The following is a 20,315-nucleotide window of genomic DNA, read 5'->3' on the forward strand; positions in this document are numbered from 1 at the left end:
TTGCTACTGTATCCATCCTTAGAATGGCACTGTTGCACTTCTGCATCCATCCTCTATACACTGCTTTATCCTCACTAGGGTCACGGGGGGTGCTGAAGCCTATGCCAGCTGACTCGGGTGAAGGCTAGGGGACACCCTGGACAGGTCACCAGTCTGTCGTAGGGCTACATATATAGACAAACAATCACACCTATGGGCAATTTAGAGTTATCAATTAACCTCAGCATGTTTTTGGACTGTGGGAGGAATCCGGAGTACCTGGAGGAAACCCACGCATGCACAGGGAGAACATGCAAACTCCATGCAGAAAGATCCCAGGCCCACCGCGGGATTCGAACCAGGGATCTTCTTGCTGTAAGACGAAAGTGCTAACCACTACTCCGCTGAGCAGCCCCCTCTGCATTCCATCCTTAATTACCACAGGGAAACAAATAAAGGCAAACTAAGCAACAAAATATGCCATTTGCCTTCCGAAATGACACATTAATTCACTTGAGACACCCGTATCAGCAGGGAGACATCTTTTGTCAGCACTTTTGAAAAAGTTGCAAATCAAACCCGTAAAGCCCCGAGCTATTTTTAGAAACATCCCCAGCTTCAATTAGTAACAACTCACCAACGGTAAGGTTACCTGAATAAACCTGAATAAACAAGACTGGGCTCTATGGATCAGAGACATTAATCTATATTTTTACTATCTAACCAAAACTTACAACATGAGTCATCGATGTGACTCAATCAGTTCTATAAACTCAACTGCAGCTCTGTCAAATTTGATGCAACAGAAATGATGCCTGAAAAATAGTATGTGCATTTTATTCACGCCTGTTCAGTGAATGTTCCATTTTCACAACAGTTATAGCCTGGTCCCAGTACAGATAGAAGTGGAAAAGATTTGTTTTATGGCCTTGGCACAGCGTGAGATAGTTAGGGAGAGGAAAGACTGCAGCTTAGGTAAAAACAAAACCTGTCAACTGCTGCTTTCAGAGTTGGCAATGAACAGTCAAGTTTTATTGTAGCTGTGGAAGTAGAAGTGACATAAAAAGATGGGTAAAAAGAGAAATATGATGATAAGAAGTAAACACTAAATGAAAAACCCAAGAATGCGCCAAACCTTCATTTCAATCAGCAACAAATGCTGTGTTTTTCTTCCTTCTTGGCTTTAATGTTGTAAAAATGTGTCATAAACTTCGATGAACCTTCAGCAAGCAGCAACCAAAGAAATGCTTCTGGGGATTTCTCCAGCTCAACACTTGCCTGTTTCTGGGTATTTTTTTGGAACATAAAGTCCTGCACCTCAGTGGAAACAGCACCACTATGGCTAAGAAGTAGAGAGCATTGAAATATGTCTGATAGTTACGGTGCCATAAATCATAAAAAGACATAATCAAATGTTGAATTTGGTGGTACCAATAATGGAAAACAGTGGGGGCTCACCATACTAAGGCCTATTTAGGTTTTTACAACCTCTACAAACTGGACATTTTTCACACTATGCTGCACATCAACTCTACAAAGATATTTCACATTGCTGAATCTATCTTTCAACAACTTCTGTATAATGTTTCTAAACCATGCTGCATTCATTTCATTGATTAAGTATGCTTAACTGTCCTCCCAATCTGTCATGTTATCTTCTCTCTGCTGTGTAAACACTGCCTGCAGTTAAACTGAGCAATCTCAGAGTTTTTGTCATGTCACTGTTGGTTGTCGTTAAAGCTGTAACGGCTTGACAATTTCACAACAGAAACAACATGATAGATCTTTGTGTTTTTCAGAATCTGGTGCAAATTAGTTACTTTTGGCAAAGTTTCGGATCAGACAAGTAGAACTTTCCTGGATAGCAACACAGGTTGTACATTATACTTTTACAGGCAGTCAGAAAGTTGACTGTTCTTTATGTTTTTACAGTTTCTTGCTCTGACAATAGGGGTGATTTTGGAAATTTCTTAACAAATGATGCCTTTTAATTGCACCAGCAGATTCTGTGGGAGCAGAGGGTTAGCATACTTGCAAAATCAAAACAAAATGTTGTTTAAACCATTGACTGAACTGGATTTCCTGGTAAACTAAACAGCCAATCAGAAAACAGTTTTGCCATTATTAAGTCAACTTTATTCATCAACCATTCAGAACTAATCACCAATCCAAAAGACATTTTACTCTGATTTTTACTCTCTGTTAAAAGATAATGGAGTAAAGGTTATTTCTGTAAGGCTATGGCTTAAAGATTGCCACAAAACATGTTCATAAGCATGTAAAAATTGGTATATATTGGGCTTTTTTTTCCATGTAAAAGTAACTACCTTAAACTCAGACTGTAGCTCAGAACAACTTTCCACCTTCAGCAGAAGAATTTGAAAACAGCCTCCTAGTGTTTCTGCACAGCTGAGGTCAAACATCCGCCAGTAGTAACACCGACAAAAACACATTTGTTCGTGAAAGGGGGACTTTCAAGTGCTGCTTCTGCACCACACCAGTGTTTACTGACGACACCCGGCTATAAACACCAGCGCAAAGACTTCATGTGAAATATTACATCAGCCCGTCCACCTGCTGTGAGAGGACAGTCCTCCCAGTGTTTCATCTCCAACCTCACAGAGTGCACACAGACAATAACAAAAGATGAGACACAGCGGCAAGTAGCGGAGTTAGGCGTCTTTTATCAAAAAATATGGTAAATATATTTGGGGGTTGCTATGAATCAGCCCTAGATCAAACAGAAGCATAAGTGGGTTGTTGTAAAACTGTGTCGACTCGGTGATATTGTAGTAAGAGAACTAATAAAAGCCCAGAGCTGAGCAGTCTGTGCAGGAAAAGCAACATGAGTTCAATATCTGGGGGCAAACAGACAAGAATAACACACTGTGCCACAAAGACTCTGCAGTCAGGGGTGCAGAGAGTCTGGTCAATTTGTTTGCACGATGCAAGTGCACAAAAACAAAACTATCATCTTCAATTGGAAAGCTAAAATTAGCATCCACCTTTCTCTACCGGCTCTAGTTTTTACCTTGATTCATTCATGGTTTGTGTGTAGCCACTGAAAGACATGAACCGCTTTCTTAGATGAGCATCCAGATCAGCTACCCTTCCTTAACATGGACAATCAATGAGCATTAAGGACGGCCTCATGGATCATAATGGCTTCAACACAAATAGCAAACAGGATCAAAAGGCTGTGGGCTCGAACACTGAGCTCCAGGCTCCTGCTGCTCAGACTAAAAAAAGAGAGATAAGAACAAAAAGACGTTGTGTGTGCTCACTGAGCGGTCGCAGGAAGATAAGGCAGCTTCTGAAAACTTCTGTGTTGTGTTTCACTGCACTGGTTCTGTCACACAGAGACACAGGTAGAGCCTCTGTTCAAGATTTACAGCAGAGTGGGTCTGCTGCAGGCCCCACAAAGTGAAATATTAGGCGACTCTGTTTGCTGTTGGTTTACTACGCGGCACATTTAACTTGGGCAATTATCTAAGTTCTGACATGGCCTCCCCATGAACCGATAAGACTCATTTTACCTGCACTCCTGATTTCAGAAAGAAATGTGGGGCTTTATGTCACAGGCAGTGACTGTGCCTGTTTTTCTCACTAGAGAAGATAAACATTTGGACAGGCAGTGCACTTCTGTCTCTAGTTTATGGTCCAATTAAATGTGAAATAGCACAGCGAGGGTAGAAAAACGAAAGAGCACATCTGCACATGCTGTCTGTAGCCTTGTGCTTGCTTGTGTATTGTACTTATTTCCTTTGGTTAACTGTTAATGCTACACTACAAGTCAATCCACACTTTGTCTAAACCACACTGAACCTGCAATGATTAATCAAGTAGTTGTACACTCTTACATTAATTGGTACCTATTATGATCATCAATTGATCATTTTGAATTAAAAAAAACAGACAGAATTCTTTTATTTAAGCTTTTTAAATTTGAATGTTTTCTCTTATTTAGCCTACTCCTTTATGAGTGGAAACAAATTTTGAGCAACACTGATCAATGTTCTTCACCATTTTTGGGGCTTTTTGTAGAGCTAAAAACAATGAAAATAATAGTTATTTGATGCATACAAACCTATGTATGTGTGTCCTGGATACCCTGCAGGCATCGTGTCCCTGATCTCCCTGGCTGTCCTCTCCTATGAGCGCTACAGCACCATGATGGCCCCCACTGAGGCCGATTCCTCCAACTACCGTAAGATTTCCATGGGCATCACCCTGTCCTGGGTCTACTCCCTCATCTGGACGGTGCCGCCGCTCTTCGGCTGGAGCCACTACGGCCCAGAGGGTCCCGGTACCACCTGCTCTGTCGACTGGAAGGCCAGGACGGCGAATAACATATCTTACATCATCTGCCTGTTTGTCTTCTGCCTCATCGTGCCGTTCCTGGTGATCGTGTTCTGCTACGGGAAGCTTCTTTGTGCCATCAGACAGGTGAGTCACTGTGAGGATGGGAAGGCTTGCTTGAACAGAAGAGCCGAGTTTCCTTTCCACATCAGCTTTGAGTTTATGTCTCTAAATCGGTGGTGAAAATGTGAAAGCTGGCACCTTTACTTTAAAAATCTAACAAGCTTTTATTGTTTAAAGCTGATCTAAACACTATTACATGAATAATTAATCAAATGACTGCAGCTCTACAGAGTATTTCAGTAAAGGAGTTCTTCCTTCTCACTGTCACAAAGCGTTTCCTCAGGGGGAAACTGTTGAGTTTCTGTCTACAATACTGTAAGTTCTTGACCTTACTATGTAAAGTGCCCTCAGATGACACATGTTCTGATTTGACATTATATAAATTGAATTGCACTGGATTGAATTGTCTTTGAGCTTAACGTTTTGTTTCTAGAGCCCGCAGCTTTACTGTTCTCTTTCACCGTCACCGTTCTCAACAAGTCAGGCAGCTGTCTGTAGAAAGTCTCTGAAAACTCATTTTATAAAAAGTATTCACCCTCTTTGGAAGTTTTCCAGTTTTATAGCTTTTCAGCATTGGATCGTGGCTAATGTAATTTGGCTTTTTTGACAAAGATTTGCAACAAAACCCACTTTCATGTCAAAGAGAAAACAGGTTTCTACACTGTAATGCCACTTAATCAAAAACATAAACCGCGATATACGTGACTGCTTAGCTACATACCAGCTGAGCCTGTGTGGATAGGTTTGCATGAGTCCTGCACATCCGGACACTGCAAATTTACTACATTATTCTTTGCAAAACTGCTCAAGTCCTGTCTGGTTACATGGGGATCATAAATGAAGAGCATTTTAGGAATAGGTGGAGACCATAAAAGAGAACTGCAGTAAATATTGTACTTATATTCATCAGCTGAACAGAAACTGCATATGTAAGTATGCTATTGTTATTAGATTTGGGCCATATCAAGAGTATTAGGGTGTAACAGAATAATCCGGTTGGCTTAATGGTCAATATCATTAAGAATATATAAGTTCCTCTTTCTTTTAAACTGGTGTGGCGATTAGGTCATTGTGCACTTTTGTATTATATGTGTGTTTTTATTATTTATGCAAATTGCTGTTTCAATATTTACATTTCCTATGCCCAGCTTTATTATATTATGCTGAAAAGTTGTTAAACCCAGTGGTTTAGACCAGAACACGTATGCAGCATGTTCTCATGTGCACCCTGAAGGACAGGTAGTCACTGAGGGCATTTGAAGAGAAAAACCAGGCCAGTAAAATCTTAATGGATGTCAGTCTGATGGCTGGCACACCACTGAGTCTCTTCCTGATGGGGGACCAGCAAGGGTCAGCGACAGACTGATGGCAGCATTAAGGTAGGGTCCCAGTTTCTATTATAACTTCCCAAGGACAAGTTGCCCACCGGCTGCACTTCTTCAACCCGAGTCTGGGCTGGTGTTGTTACATTGGTAAAAACTAATGGATGGGACTGGTGAGTTTTCTGATCATTATGTCCGTCTCCAACCAGGGTGCCCCACTGAAGCTGTAGCTTAAGAAACATCTTCGCTGATGCCGAGGCCAGATGGAGTCATGAGTTTTAGAGCCTTCTGATTTATATCATCAAATAACTGACAACTAAATTTGTTGGCAAACAGTTTAGCCATTGTTTTGTGTTGACTATGTCTATTATTTGTCGCACCCTGAACCCCATCGTGACGCCGTTCTACACCTATTTATTGGTGCGGGGCGCAAGACAACCTCGATCCTCCGAGAAAAGAGACGAGAAGGTGGAACCAGTCTAGCTTAATGCATTGTAAATTTCTTTAAGCTATTCAAACATGGCCGGAGTAGATCATTTTTTGACCTGACTCCCCAAAAACCCACAGAATTTTCTATGAGGCTTACCCAAACCAGCCCAACTGTGGTCGACCCTCACGTCACCAGTGTCCCCATTTGCCTCGAGACAGCTGAAGACGGCAACACATCAAACCTCCATTCACACCTCAAAAGTGCATCATCCATTAGTTGCAGCAAAAGTGAAGTCATTGTGAAAGAGAGCTGCGGGCTTTTTAGCCACTGCTGTCAAACCCACGAGGAGCTGGCATCATCTAACTATCACTGCTGCTGAATCAACAAAGCACACAAAGGACCGCCGTAAAATGATAACGAAGACAGAGTTCTCCAGTAAGACTCTAAGGAAGATGTGAGTCTATTAACACACAAGCTATCATGACCTCTATCACCAACAGCTCAGCTTGTAGGCTCCTTTCTGTTTTACACATTAATCCTATGTCTTAAGGAAATGTTAGGAAGGTATCAATGATGGATACTAAGTGGTAAAAAGACTTCTATTGGAAGTTTAATAACTTCCATTACAGCCAAAAGAGATTTTCTAACATAATGATGTATAATAATACAGCAGTCTCATAGGATGGGATCATTATTTCAGTGCCAGCTGATTCAGCAGATGCTGCAAATCTCACAGCGGAACAATAAAACAAAATCTGCCAAAGCTTCTAGACACTTGATACGGCTATAAATTTAATAAGGAATATACAAAAAAAAGAAAAACTACTTCAATTTAAATATCACAAGAGACAGTGCTTTTGTCTTTATTAGGACTCAAACTGTCACCTAAACAGTGTGGAAGTTGTTCTGAGAGATGAAAAAATGATTTAATTAGAAAGAAAACATATAAAAACAGTTATGTACAAAAGTAAATGAAGAATGCAGTAAAATTGAAAAAGCTATTGTTCAGGTAAACATAGTGATCACGGTATACAGTAACAACATTTGTGTGTTATGTAACAACGTTATTGATTATTAAATTCCTCAGCGAGGCCTAAAATAAAGACCTGCCGCTGAGTCATCTTTAAAGTGAGTCACAGGTCACAGATTCAGTATCATTTCCACAGCTGAATATATGCTTGTTCCGTCTCTCAGCGGTGAGTAAGAAAATCCACTCTGTAAAAACTCACAGTGATTTACCCACCACTGTTCTCTGGCAGTTAAAGTAACATTTTAAAGTTTGAACAACGTCCTCCAAAAGCTGTGAACCGCCGAACTGAAACCTGCAGCTGCTTCATGAACACTTCTTCTGCAGCTGATTTGAAACTGCAGTTCAATAGCAGAGGCAATTATAGCTATGAAGCACAAACGGGGGCCATATCACACTGAAATTACCACCGCTGCTCTCACTGTAGGTCCATAAAGTCAGTCTCTAAGTCTTGGGCAGTAGGTACTTTGAATGGACAACCATGCACACATCATTTAGTTTAAAAGTTCACATTCAGAACAACTTGAGCCTTATTTATTAAGCATAAAGCTATAAGAAATGCATCAGTGAGCCACAGTATCGCACCACTTTGAAATGTTTCTTCATTATGAAGACTGTGGGTGCTTAAGTTATAAATCCCACATGAATAATAACGATCACTTCCTACTGTCTCTGGAAAGGAAATCCTGTCAGGTAGAGGCCACTGCACACGAGCAGGAACATGTATTGTCAATAGTGTAACCTAATATGAGCTTGTGTTGTGCTGATAATAGCTAGAGACAACAGAGAACCCAAACCTTTGTTGTATCAGTGCCTACCAGGGTTTTAGAGAGGAGCTGACTGGGAAGGAATCCAGGAAATCTGCCACAGTTTTATTTACGCCGATCACAATTGGAGCTACAATGAAAATACAGATCATGTGCAACTACTTTCTTTTATTGGAGTGAATGGTGACCAATTTAAGTGGAGTGAAATCTGAGTTGAGCATTGAGTGATATTGAGCCGACCACTGCGGGACGCACGAGAGCAATGGGAGCAAATAGGTCCAAGAGGAAGGAGTGGAAGTTTCCAGTTCCACTCACATTCCCTGATATCTACCAGTTCAACACACTGTAGGTACCACAGAGTGTTGACAATGGTCTGACACATTAATTATTATAAAGCAGTTTTCGTTGAACAGTTAAAGTACATGTTCACATGGGAATTTTTACATGCGAGGCAACATGCTGCACTGTTTCCTCTACATTCATTTAGGAGTGGCAGGTCGCCACTTCTAAATCCTAGCCGCCGTTCCTGCAATTTTCTTTCTTTTTATTGTGGTAAATACACCACCGTTGCATGTCTCCACCTTCACAACAGAGTCCTGCTCTGGGTCGGGTACTCGCGAGTACGAAGGTAAACTAAAGATAACTATCTTGCTCAGTATCTACGACGGTAATTACTCGCAAGAGTGTGGTCTTGAAAGTGATGTCACGACACCAGGCAACAGGTCAGAGAGTCAGAGGAGTATCGTCTTGGAAAACAGGGCAGCGACTTGCCAGAGAAAAGCTATTAGCTTAAGATAATTCATAATAGATTTTACAAGTTAAATACACATTTGCAAAATATTGATAACCAGCTAACGTTCCGTAACACATCGGTAGCTTCAGTTAATTGGGCCCGTGCCAACTCAGTGTCGCTAACGTTAGTAAACTAACTGATAGCATTAAGCTAATATCTACATGCTATGATGTAACTGTTGACTGCGTTTTCAGAAGAGCTTGTTCAAATATTTTTCAGCCTTTAAAAAGCTATTTTCAGCTGGCCATTCAATAAACGGGTTGTAAAAGTAAAATCTGCAGTCAAGCGTCACTTGTTTGTTGCGCATCCTGGAGAGTCTGCCACTGCTGCTGAAAAAAATCCCAGAGGAAACACTGCGCTGTTTCCCCAACACTGATCGGGGTGTCACTAGTGGCCCACTAGGTTGTTTGATGAAAACCAGTCACCGGAAACCAGTCCTGTAAAGTCATTCGGACCAACTTGGGGGCTTGCTCGCAAACTTTCTCTTTTATTATAAAAACAGTTTAGCGAAAAGCATTTCTGGAAACATTTGAGGCAAGAAATAAGCTCTACAGTTGCTGAATCTGTCCTCATTTGAGTTTAGTTTAGAGGTCTTATGAAAGTTTTGTTCGACATCTGACCTCCACTCGATGCAGCTCATTTGCATCAAGTAGACGAGACCTCAACTTTATGCTAATGAGCAGTGGGTAGCTAGTGGATCAGACCCCCTTCACTTGAAATACAACGCTACCAGAATACAATGTGGGGAGTTTCACATAGAAAATGAATGGAAAGCGTAAAAGTGACGGATCCTGTGGACACGTACCATTATTGATGACAGATCAAGACCAGTTGGGACAGTGGATTTTGTACATCCTGAATAAGTCTTCAAAGTTGGGCTGGCAGCTCCTGCAGGTCTCTGCTGCCCTTAGTGTTCCTTCACAGCACTTATTTCAGCACTATCGCATGAATCTAACACATCTCATCCATTAGACATGAATTCACACTTGCCGCATTGATCCGACTCTGCCTCAGACATGGCAAATTTCCTAATTAATCTCAGTCTAGTCAAAAGTTGTGATAAGTCACCTAACAAGCTCTCAAAGCAGTGTAGAGAGAGAACAGTTTCCCTGAGAAGGTACTTCTACCTAAGAGACTGTGAAAGTGAACACCGATATTAGTCTGGGGAGCTGTTGTCTAAATAAACGAAGGCACACAGAGTGTTTGTAATGAAGAAAGATGTCACCCAGTGCAACAGCGGGACTCAGTGATGTGCATTTAATACTTTTTTGGACATCAGTAGAGCTCTATGGCACAGAAAAAAAAAAACTTAATCAGGTTTTGGATCCATACAAGACTTGATGGTAAGATAAATTTGCTGTTGTTTTGGTCGTATCACAGGATTTCTTGCAACACACAGTGCTGATATGAAGATATAAATACATTAGTAAAAAAGTTCATATTACTAAGACAAGTCAATAAAAAAAATACTGTTAATTCATACAATTTAGCAATCATTTCTACTCCTAAGCTTCATGCTGAAATGTAACACTTAAAATAGATGTAAGAGCAGAAACACGATAAATCTGTAGAAACATCCAGTGAAAGTTCATAATACAGGCAGAGAAATTCATTGTTTTTAACTGAATAGCTCATAGAAGAATTATGGTTTATTTCAACCTGCTGTATCTCCCATTAATGCAGCAGTTTTGGCTCTAAGTTTCAACTCTTCTCTCTGTTGTACCTATTCAGCAAAATGTGTGAACAGTTTATTAGGGGGTGCCAACATTAGCTCCCTGCAGCTTTCCAGAAAAGCTCACTTTTCCATGAATCATTTTAAACAATTGCTTTTAAGTCCGACTGAATGTAAACACAGAAATCAGTCAACTGGAACGGCATTTTGCTAATTGTATTAGTAAAGATAGGTGCCAAAATGGCCTCAGAATCAAATTAATTAAGATTAAAGACCGGAGGATCAATAAGCAGTGGTGTTATCGCTTCTTCTCTCGATACTAAAGAAATTAAAAATGCAGATGTCCTATTTATTATTGCTGCATAAAAGTTGTCTTGCACATTTTATTTCACCGGTTCCATCTTTACTTTATCTATGATCCACATTTGACATGAAACATTCATTTTGTTCTTAATTTATTTTTTCCCTTCAAAATATGTAAAAAATTATAGATGCGAGCAGCATTAAAGCATAGGATCAATAAGCAGTATTGGTAAAAGTAGTAGTGCCATTTAAATCTTATAGATAGTGATCCCAGTGTGATAGGGAATCTGAGGTAACTTGTTCCACACACACCAGTTTGTTCTACACATGTGAGGCAGTGGACTGAGTTACATTTAGTGCAGCAAAGCAGGTACAATCGTTCATGTCTGCAAGTTTCTGGACAGCAATAAGAAGCTGACACGATACACAACAAGCCGTTTTCATCGCCTGCCGCTGCTCGATAAAGAGAGACTCAAGTTATGGTTTGTTGCTCTGCAAATCGACCCTAAAACAATTACTAATGGACTCCGCTGAGCAGACGGTGGTGCATGTAGTGAACATTTCAAAAGAGATGACTCTGTGCATCCTACTGGATCAAAACAGCCAAACTGTTCCTCCTCACACAAATGTGGGAGCACAAGCTCTCAGGCCTTTTTTTAGAGTTTCTTGGGGGTATAAAACAACATTGCTAGGTCAAATCATCGACAGATGGAAGCTTGCTCCTCAGCTATCATTGATATGCAATCGCAACATTGCAATTAAGGGTTCTCTTCATAATGTTGGTCCAGACCCTAATAGCTCATTTTGTCTATTTGCATTATGTTTATTTCGGTGTAAAGTGCATATTCGTCAAACAGGAAGTGAGGCTTTTATGTATTTCAGATGCAGTGGGCTTATTTGAAGCAGGCTTCCAATATAGGCACACACAATGTTTTAATAAGAAAATCAGTTCACATTTGCTCCCAATACTTTAGTTTTTGTTGTTATAGCAAGTAGGTCTCTGCTAACATGAGGACCAAGATCAACCCAACAAGTTACTGCAATCATGGTATCACAGATTCATTAATGGAGGTAAATGAGCAACTCAGCCATAATCTACAAGACACACATAGTCCAAATTAAAAGCAGTAGAAAGCCTTACTGCTTAACATAGCTATTATTGTGAAACATTTTCAGACATAAAATATGCAATAACAGCTGGTTGGGATTGTTTATGTTCCCATCAATCCTAAGTATGATCAAAAACCCAGTATTTAACCGACTCCTGCTTTCTGTTTGACACCAGGCAGTGCTTACAAAGTAGATGGTGCATTGGCAGAATCATGAGTTATCGTTCCACAGCTGGAACTACTGTCATCCCTTGGACACATGGAGATTTTCCAAGTATCAACAGGTCCTCCAACAGAGCAGTGACCACCAAAGTACCACCAGTTTCCTAAAGTACGCTGTCTTTCAGGACGTCCTTCTGTCCGTCTGCCTCCATCGTCTGAGTCTCGTCTTGTTTGATTTAGCTCCTCAGCTGTTTCCTTAACTTCCAGCAAAGACAGACAAGCATTAAAACTAAAATGACCTCCTGTCGTCCTCATAATTGTCCTCTGGGTAATCCATCATTGTGTTTAACTGCTGCGTTTCCTCAGAAGACAGTACGACCACAGTCAAAGTCAGCCTCACGCATGTAAACAAACCAGCGTGTGCTGATGAATATGCCGGTGACAAGGTCAGCCAAACAGCCTGGATGGAGATCATTGATACTGTCATTGTTTACTTTTGGTCATGCTGAAAAGAAGTATTTAAATGATTCATGTGAAAATTTGCTGTTTTAGACATCTGCAGGAAGCTCATGCTGATGTCATTGACATTTTTTCTTCTTACGACTTCATATTTCCCCAACAAGAGTGCAAAGTTGACCCATTAAGGTACAGTGACCACATTAATCGGAAATAAACCAGGCTGGAAGTGTGAACCCTCGTGTGGGCTTAACATCCTGAACACGTCCGTGTCCTAAGGGTCAAAAAAGACCCGCCTCCCCTGAGCCTCTGAAAAAAAGCAACTTAACTGAATTTTCAACCCAAAATCTATTTTACATGAAGAAACAACTTGTCATGCATCACACACTTTGTGAATGTCTGAGGTTTTTGCTCTTCAGAGGGCAGAAGGACTGTATTTAATCAGTGGACACCTCTCCTTTTTATTATATCGTTTTCTTTACTAAAGTAGAGGTTTATTCTCACTAGTAATTCTGTTAAAGGTGATGCATAGGTGTAAAATTATTTATTTAGCAAGAGATCATATTTCTATATCCTCAGAAAGTACCAGAAAGTAGCTTTAAATGCATTTTATGAAGGGAAACAACAGTGCATATGAAAGCTGATATTTTTCTGAGATCAATTAATAGCAAACATAATCTCAGTTTCTCATTGTGTGGATTTTAGTCCGTTGTGACTGTGATCTTTTTCTAATTTTGGGAACACTTCAGGAAAATTTGTCGAATTTCAAATTAAAAAAAGGTAATTTAGAGGGGTTTCTCTGCTATTAAACATAGTGGTCGGGCCATTTTTGACCCTAAGACAACACAAGGGTAAAAAACAAGCATAGGACGCATCGTGAACAACAAAGTGTTTTTAATCAACAGTTACCTTGAAATCCGAGCAGTGGTTCTGAGACGCTGTATGAATATTGGCCCTGATGACGTTGATGAATATGCAGCAGTGGTTGTCTGCTCTGGGGTGAGGAGGACAGCAGCTCATCCTGGCAGTGTTTTCGATGATTTGCTCCTCTTTCCCCTCCTGTTGGCCGTGAACCGTGGCATGAGGTAACCCGTGTTCGGTTTTTCACACACTGTCCCACACTGACTGGCTGGAGGAGTATGAGGGGAGACAGAGTGGAAGGATGCTTGCTTTCTCTCCAGGGTAACACACATGCATGCACTAACACACATACACAGAACCGCACACACAACAGTTTGCAAGAACAGGTCGATGAGCAATTTTTCCAGGATTACAACTCGCTCAAATTCTGTGAGTATCATGTTTTCTCAAATATACAATGATGTGTGTGTGTGTGGTCGAGGTATTTCTGTTTAAAATGACTACTGAATAGGTTCACACACTGTCATTATGTGGATGTGTCTTCCTCAAGCACACAAAATGCACATCCCAATAACATAAATAATTAAATCTTATAGTGAAGATATGTCAGGGTACAGCTGGGTCAGTGCCAGTAGCTATGGCTAAGGTCAGAGTGGGGTTTTTCCATCTCAAATATCATCAGTGGCGTGCTGCTCGATCAGCTCTGATTAGCTTCAAACTTTTTTTAAATTCTAAACTATGAATATTTAAAATGGCATCTGTGAAATTTTGGCATGATATATCAAATATTTTCAGAGATTTTTTTTTAAATTTTAATTGCCCATCAACCCACTTTCAGCAACTTGACATTTAAAGCTACAGTATGTCTGGATTTCAATATCTCACAAACTATTCAAGGTAAAAGCTTGAAATTTTCAGTGTGATTCATCATCTTGGCATTAAATAAGAATAAGAAAAGTCCTATCTTTGAGCACACTTTAATGAAAGATAAATCCTGCAGAAGCCAACTAGTGATACTTTATGAACCATATGCACTTGCATGTCACAATACTACATAACAAAATGTATAGAGTGCTTTTTTAACATAAAATATGTGTTGACTAATATGAAAAAAACTTATCTTTGTTGGACATCCATAACTGATTAAGCAGATTTGACAAGTTGCATGACAAAAACAAAACAAGAAAAGCCCTCAGAGAGCGCAGTACTCCACCAAGGCAAGCTTAGTCGAATGACTTCCGATGGTTGAAATCTTGAAAATACTCGTGGCAGAAATCACAGCACTATAGAGTGTGGCCATGTAGTGTAGATGTACCCACAAACAAAATGACCTTGCATTGAGCGCAGGCGTGTGTTATGCATGTGCACGTTATGTAGGAAAACTAAATCACGTGACCTAAATATGTAGCGGGCAATGGGAATTGATGGGACTCGGAAACACCCCCACAATAATTTAATCAATCCTTTGTACAATTCCAGATGGATAAGTCCCGATAAGTCCACAACCGTCGATTTGTAGTAGGATCACAGCTGGTGTAATGTTCATTTCCTGTCACAGTTACAGTGACGCCGTGCCACTACCTCACAATGACACAGAAATCTTTAACAAATCCGTGGATCCAGACTATAAGCCGCATCACTGTCAAAGTCTAATCACTTGGTCCTTGCATCATTTCTGACCTTCCTTGAAAATTTCGTCCAAATCCGTTTGTCCATTTTTGAGTAATGTTGCACACAGACAAACAGACAGACAAACCAACCTCATTCATCACATAACTCCACCGAGGCAGAGTAAACATTGGTGATAGCCTAATCCAAGTAGAAAACAGCTCAAGCGTTTCAAAATGGTTCTTGAAATATAACTAAGAACTTCCACTTTTTTATGTGGCCATATTTTTCATTTTCTGGCCCTACTTTGTAGTCACAAACCTTAGTTTGGAGGAGACTTATGTAGTTGAATGTAATTTCTTTGGAAATGATCACTGCATTACTTGTCTAATATTCCAAATTCTTATTTAGTGGCATGAGAAAAATCTAAAGTGTCAGGCTGTTATCTTAAAAAGTTACTGAGATACTGTTATTCAAAGATAGCCTCAAATTTCAATGTGTGAAAAAAATGCACTGAGAAAAAGTCGATGGGTAACTAAAAAATGTATCCCAGGGAGTACTGGATATATCAAGCTGCAATTTGGCAAGTTTCTTTATAAATATCTACATTTTGTCCTATCAAATTGTTGCGAAGATCTGATGATTTGATATGGAAAGGAACCAGTGAGTCTCCAGAAAATGAATGTCAAGTAGAAAATAAAGTCAATGTAATGTCCTCTGAAGTCACAGATACATAATACATGTGTGTTTGTGTGTTTTCATGAACATTCTTGCTCTGTCTGCCCTGATAAATTGCTCATCAGCCTGATGTGTGTGGCACTAAAACAACTGTGAAGGAAGATGAATACCAACCGATCTAATAACAATGTGGTCCTCTTGCATGCCAGGTTTTCTTCCTCTGTTCTGATTATTTTGCATAAACAAAATTTCTGCATTTTTTTCACACCTTATCTAATTACTGTCTTTCCTCTCTACAAAGCACACACTGTTCTTTGTATAGATGAAGGAGGAGGCAGGGGAAAGTAACAGTGTTCCCTTTGTCTTTATCTGTGTTTCCCTGCTTTTCTCTCTCTCTCATATATCTACCACACGTCTTCAGTTTCTTTGTTTCTTTTTCTCACCTTTTGTCGCGTCTCTGTGCAGGATCACATGTGCATTCTTCATCTTTAGCTCATTTCAATGGCTCACCATGCTGCTCGCACTTCTCCTGCCTACAACTCCATGTAAAACAAAGGTTCTCCAGTCAGGTCACGTGTTGGAACACCAGGTGGGACAGATAAAAGAAGCCGAGCAACTTGTCCGGCAAAAAGTAAAAGTGCTCAACTCCCCTATCTAATAATGCGACGCTCACCGGAGCGGTCCACATGGAAAAGACTCGATCAAGTTGATGTGAAGGCACCAGCTCACCCTCATTGGCTGTACAGTACCAGCAACCATCAGAGGGAAAGGAGGGAGCAGGCAGTGAGAAGGAACTTGAGAATTATGTTTCCTCAACATCATAATTATGGGCTTATGTGTATCAGTTTTCAAACATGACTTGGTTCTACCTTTGCCAGGATGTCAACATATCCTCTTTGCTAAGTTAAACACTAAACTAAGCTTTACCCTGTCCATCAAATGCTCGGTGGATTTAAAGAACAGAAATGAAAAAGAGAAGAAGGCAGGCGGACAAATAGACAGAGGCTCTCTTTACTTTTTGTGCAGGGTTGTAAGTGTCTGTCAGCGCTGTCATCTCTTTTTTTCTCGCCCTGTCTCTTCCTGTAATGGGAAATTGAAGTCTTTATCAGTGCAGACAACAGATGCTGTTTGTTCATTCTTTGGCACATCAGTCACAGAATGTTAAAATGTGCAAAGCTTTCACAGGCTATTTCTGTGGTAGTTTTTGGCTTTGGCCTTATGCATGAAAAACCATGAATCTACCAAGCATTGACTCCATGACAATACAGCAGTTTACTATGTCTATTAAATTTGCCTGAGTCAATCAAAATGTGTTTATACACATATGCAACATGGCTTTAATATTAACTCAGTTATTTACAACTGTTGTGCAAACACTACTAATGATACACCCAGTCTCTAGATAACTATTTTTAACGAATATCAAGAGAGTTAACTTGTAGGGTTATCAAAATATTCCCAATATAGCACATTTAAAGCAACAGCCATGAAGTCAAAGGGCTTTCAAGTAGAGAAAGATCATTTTTTAAAATTTGGATTCTGATCCAGTCAATGCTCTTTAGTATTTGCCAGTACTTGACAGCACTTATAAGTGTTGAAAATCAGCTGTAGTACATGGCGCCACCAGGTCAAGCTTCTAACTGTTCATTACTGTTGCGACCAATAGAGGTGGAACATTAAGGGAGTTTCGCGAGTAAAAGAGCACCCTGATAGAGACCTGTACGAGGCTTAGTGACTTCAGACAAGAGAACAAGTGTTAAATCAAGCTGGAATGGAGTCAAACAGTGACCCAAATCTCAGTAAAGCATCTGAATGCCATTTTGTATTTTTTGTTTCTGGTGGTGACCTGTCCATGGTGTCCCCTGCCTTCGCCCGAGTCAGCTGGGATAGGCTCCAGCACCCCCCGCGACCCTAGTGAGGATAAAGGGGTGTATAGAGGATGGATGGAAGGACGGATGGATGGATGGATGGATGGATGGATGTTTCTGGTGGTGGTCATAAATTCTGCCAGTACTCACATCAGCATTCCTGTATTCAGCCTGGGGAAATCCCTTCTATTAATGATTTAGGATTCTCAGGATTCCCTGTAAGCAAGACTTAATGTGTTACTGCTGCAACTTCAGAAAAGTCCCCCACAGACTCATAAAACAAACCAAACCATTATCATATAAACCTCAAAGCAGCTGCATTTATGTTGAAGGTGTGAAATCACATTTTGCCAGTATCTCTGGGTACTGAAATAAAAAAAGGGCATTTAAAAGTCAAGAATAAATGTAAAATAGATATTCAAGCTTTTGTCAATATTAAAACTGCACAAGTTTACCTTCAGCAGTGTGAAATTAGATCTCTAAAACCAGTCCAAGGTCTACACAGGAGCTGCAAAACACAGTCCCTCTTAGCTGAAATCTCCACTGGCTTTATTTGCCTAGATGTATTCAGACACGGCCCCTTGGGATATTGTCTTAACACTTCAGCAGCAATATGCTAACGTAGCAAGAAAACCGGACCCACCAACAGTGGCTGAAGGTATTTTCAAAGGCCACAAATACAACAAACCTTGGAGCAGTACGGAGGACAATCAGTTGGCTGCAACCCCATCCTATTCTGTTAATTAACAATGAGCTAATTAATCAGCAGTTGTGTTATCACTGGCTGCCAGTTCAGGAAATGTGAAACTCGTTAAACCTTGAATGCTTTGTTTCTAATATTCAGGAACTGTCTCAGCGAGTCAAAGAGCATGAAGCCCAGCAGAGCACGGGGAGAAAGAGTTTGGGTATTTTTATGTCCAAAGGGACAGCATATCCTTGCATAATTGGAAATAGCCTGTTTTGGAATCAAGAGGAATAAATTATACGTATGTTCTCTTTTTCAATCCCTTCGATATAAGAGCTCTCTGCACTTGGACCAGGTTGCTGCCATTTTGCGTTACGAGGGAAACAGCAGAATGTACAGTTCTTGGGTCTCCACCACCCAAGCTGGTGTGCCGGACAATAAGTGAAAAGAAACATCCTCAACGTACTGCATATATCACTCATTCATCAAAGGCTATGATACATTTCCTTATCGCTCCATCTTGTTGGATCACACCTGAGAGGTAAACACAATATACTGAGCGTAATAGAGATTTGTGTGCTCCACTTTCTCAATGCTTTTCGTCTCACTTTGATGCATGACAAGTCGCCAAAATACTTGAGGCAAAAACATTGTGTGACGCAAGGAAAAGGCCATTGTATCACCACAAAGGCACATCAATAGTTGTGTATTTATATGACAGCGGGGCCCTTTACGCATGATTTTACATAATCTGGTATCTGCCTTGATATTTCAGTCGAAATCAAGATAATAATAATCAAATTAGATGCATAATATCTGAGATAGAGTAGCTACTAATTGCACTTGGTTTTGAACTATATCTTGGACTATCGGATCATAAAAAGGCAGCGCTGAATTAAAGTGTAAATGTCACCCCTGCACAATCGCCAACACCTATTGTGATCCAGTTACTCAAGCTACCTGCTTAGGTGGTCGGAAATCCACATATTTTTTTGTAGTGTAAATAATACATTCTAATACATCCCAGACAAAGATGTAAGTGGATAGTCTATTGTTGTTTTGGTGACTGCAAAGTGTTGGAACAGCGTCTACATGTATATGCTTTTTGGAAACTCTACGGTTTCCAAAACAAATCAGAATAAATTCATGTCTGTAATCTCCAGTCCAACAGCATTGTCTGATTGGGTACGTGCCACAAGCAAAAGCCTCTCAACACTAAATAATATTTTTTTTAACTTAGCATTCATCTCACATTAATAAGCGAAGGCATTTCTACAAAAGCTTTGTACTTTTTCTTCGTTTGTATACCACATTTTAATATATCTGTATGTCCTTCCTAAAAATCTAAATGCAGACTCACTGTTCTTACTGAAGTCTGTGACTGAAGCTCCTGCCCTCCATGCCACAACAATGACCCTCTTTCAAAATAAATCTTCCCCTTGCCATCATGATCAAAGAATCAACTGCCTGCTCACCATTTTACACCTGCCCCAGAGCACGAATAGATGTTAATTACTTAATTGCACCATGTGTTGTGGAAGCATCTCCATTCACTGTGTTTAACTAATCATTTATTCACGTTTCTTTAAATTTCTCCCCCATCTGTATGCCCTTGTGGATTTCTAGCCATACTCTCAAGTGCTACAACATTTCTCAAACATCCTGCAGGCAATGTAGCACTGAGGTAGAGATGGAGACAGGGAGGGAGATGAAAATATCAAGAGAAAGTGATGGAGGCACAGAGATTAAAGAGCAACGAGGAGGAGGGAGGAGGAAGAGTGACAGACTGTGACTGCTGGGGTCCTAATTTAGTGCTGGCCTACATCAGATGTAGTGACCTTGTGCTGATCATATGTTAAAGTGATTGGCCACAAGCAGATTTTTTCCCCACCTTTTGGTAATTTCATGACCTGCTATCATATTTCACAAAAATAGGCAGAGAGAGAACTAGAGGGGAAATTTAAATGCAAATTAGCTGGTGGGCTTTGGATTAAGAAATTACACTTGTGCCACTTTTTTGACATCGACAAAAGGTACTGGGGAAAAGTTTCTCTACCTGTTTCACAAGCAGTACATCTATTTATTGTATCTAACAAATACTCTTTCCAAAGAGTTTTTTTTTCTCTGATTTTAAAATTATTGACATTAACCTAGCAATACTAACAGCTTGATT

At 40.2% G+C, this 20,315-nt stretch overlaps 1 protein-coding gene across 1 annotated transcript in view; it reads left to right on the forward strand.

Annotated features, from left to right (window-relative positions):
* The window catches only part of LOC110965367 (vertebrate ancient opsin-like), a 78,546-nt gene that overhangs the window by 7,720 nt on the left and 50,511 nt on the right, over positions 1-20,315 (forward strand). Inside the window, exon 2 of the mRNA XM_051952914.1 lies at positions 4,097-4,425. Coding sequence (XP_051808874.1) covers positions 4,097-4,425 — 329 coding nt within the window. The remainder of the gene's footprint in view (positions 1-4,096; positions 4,426-20,315) is intronic.

The sequence above is a fragment of the Acanthochromis polyacanthus genome, chromosome 9 (assembly GCF_021347895.1).
Source record: "Acanthochromis polyacanthus isolate Apoly-LR-REF ecotype Palm Island chromosome 9, KAUST_Apoly_ChrSc, whole genome shotgun sequence".
NCBI classification, from domain to species: Eukaryota; Metazoa; Chordata; class Actinopteri; family Pomacentridae; genus Acanthochromis; species Acanthochromis polyacanthus.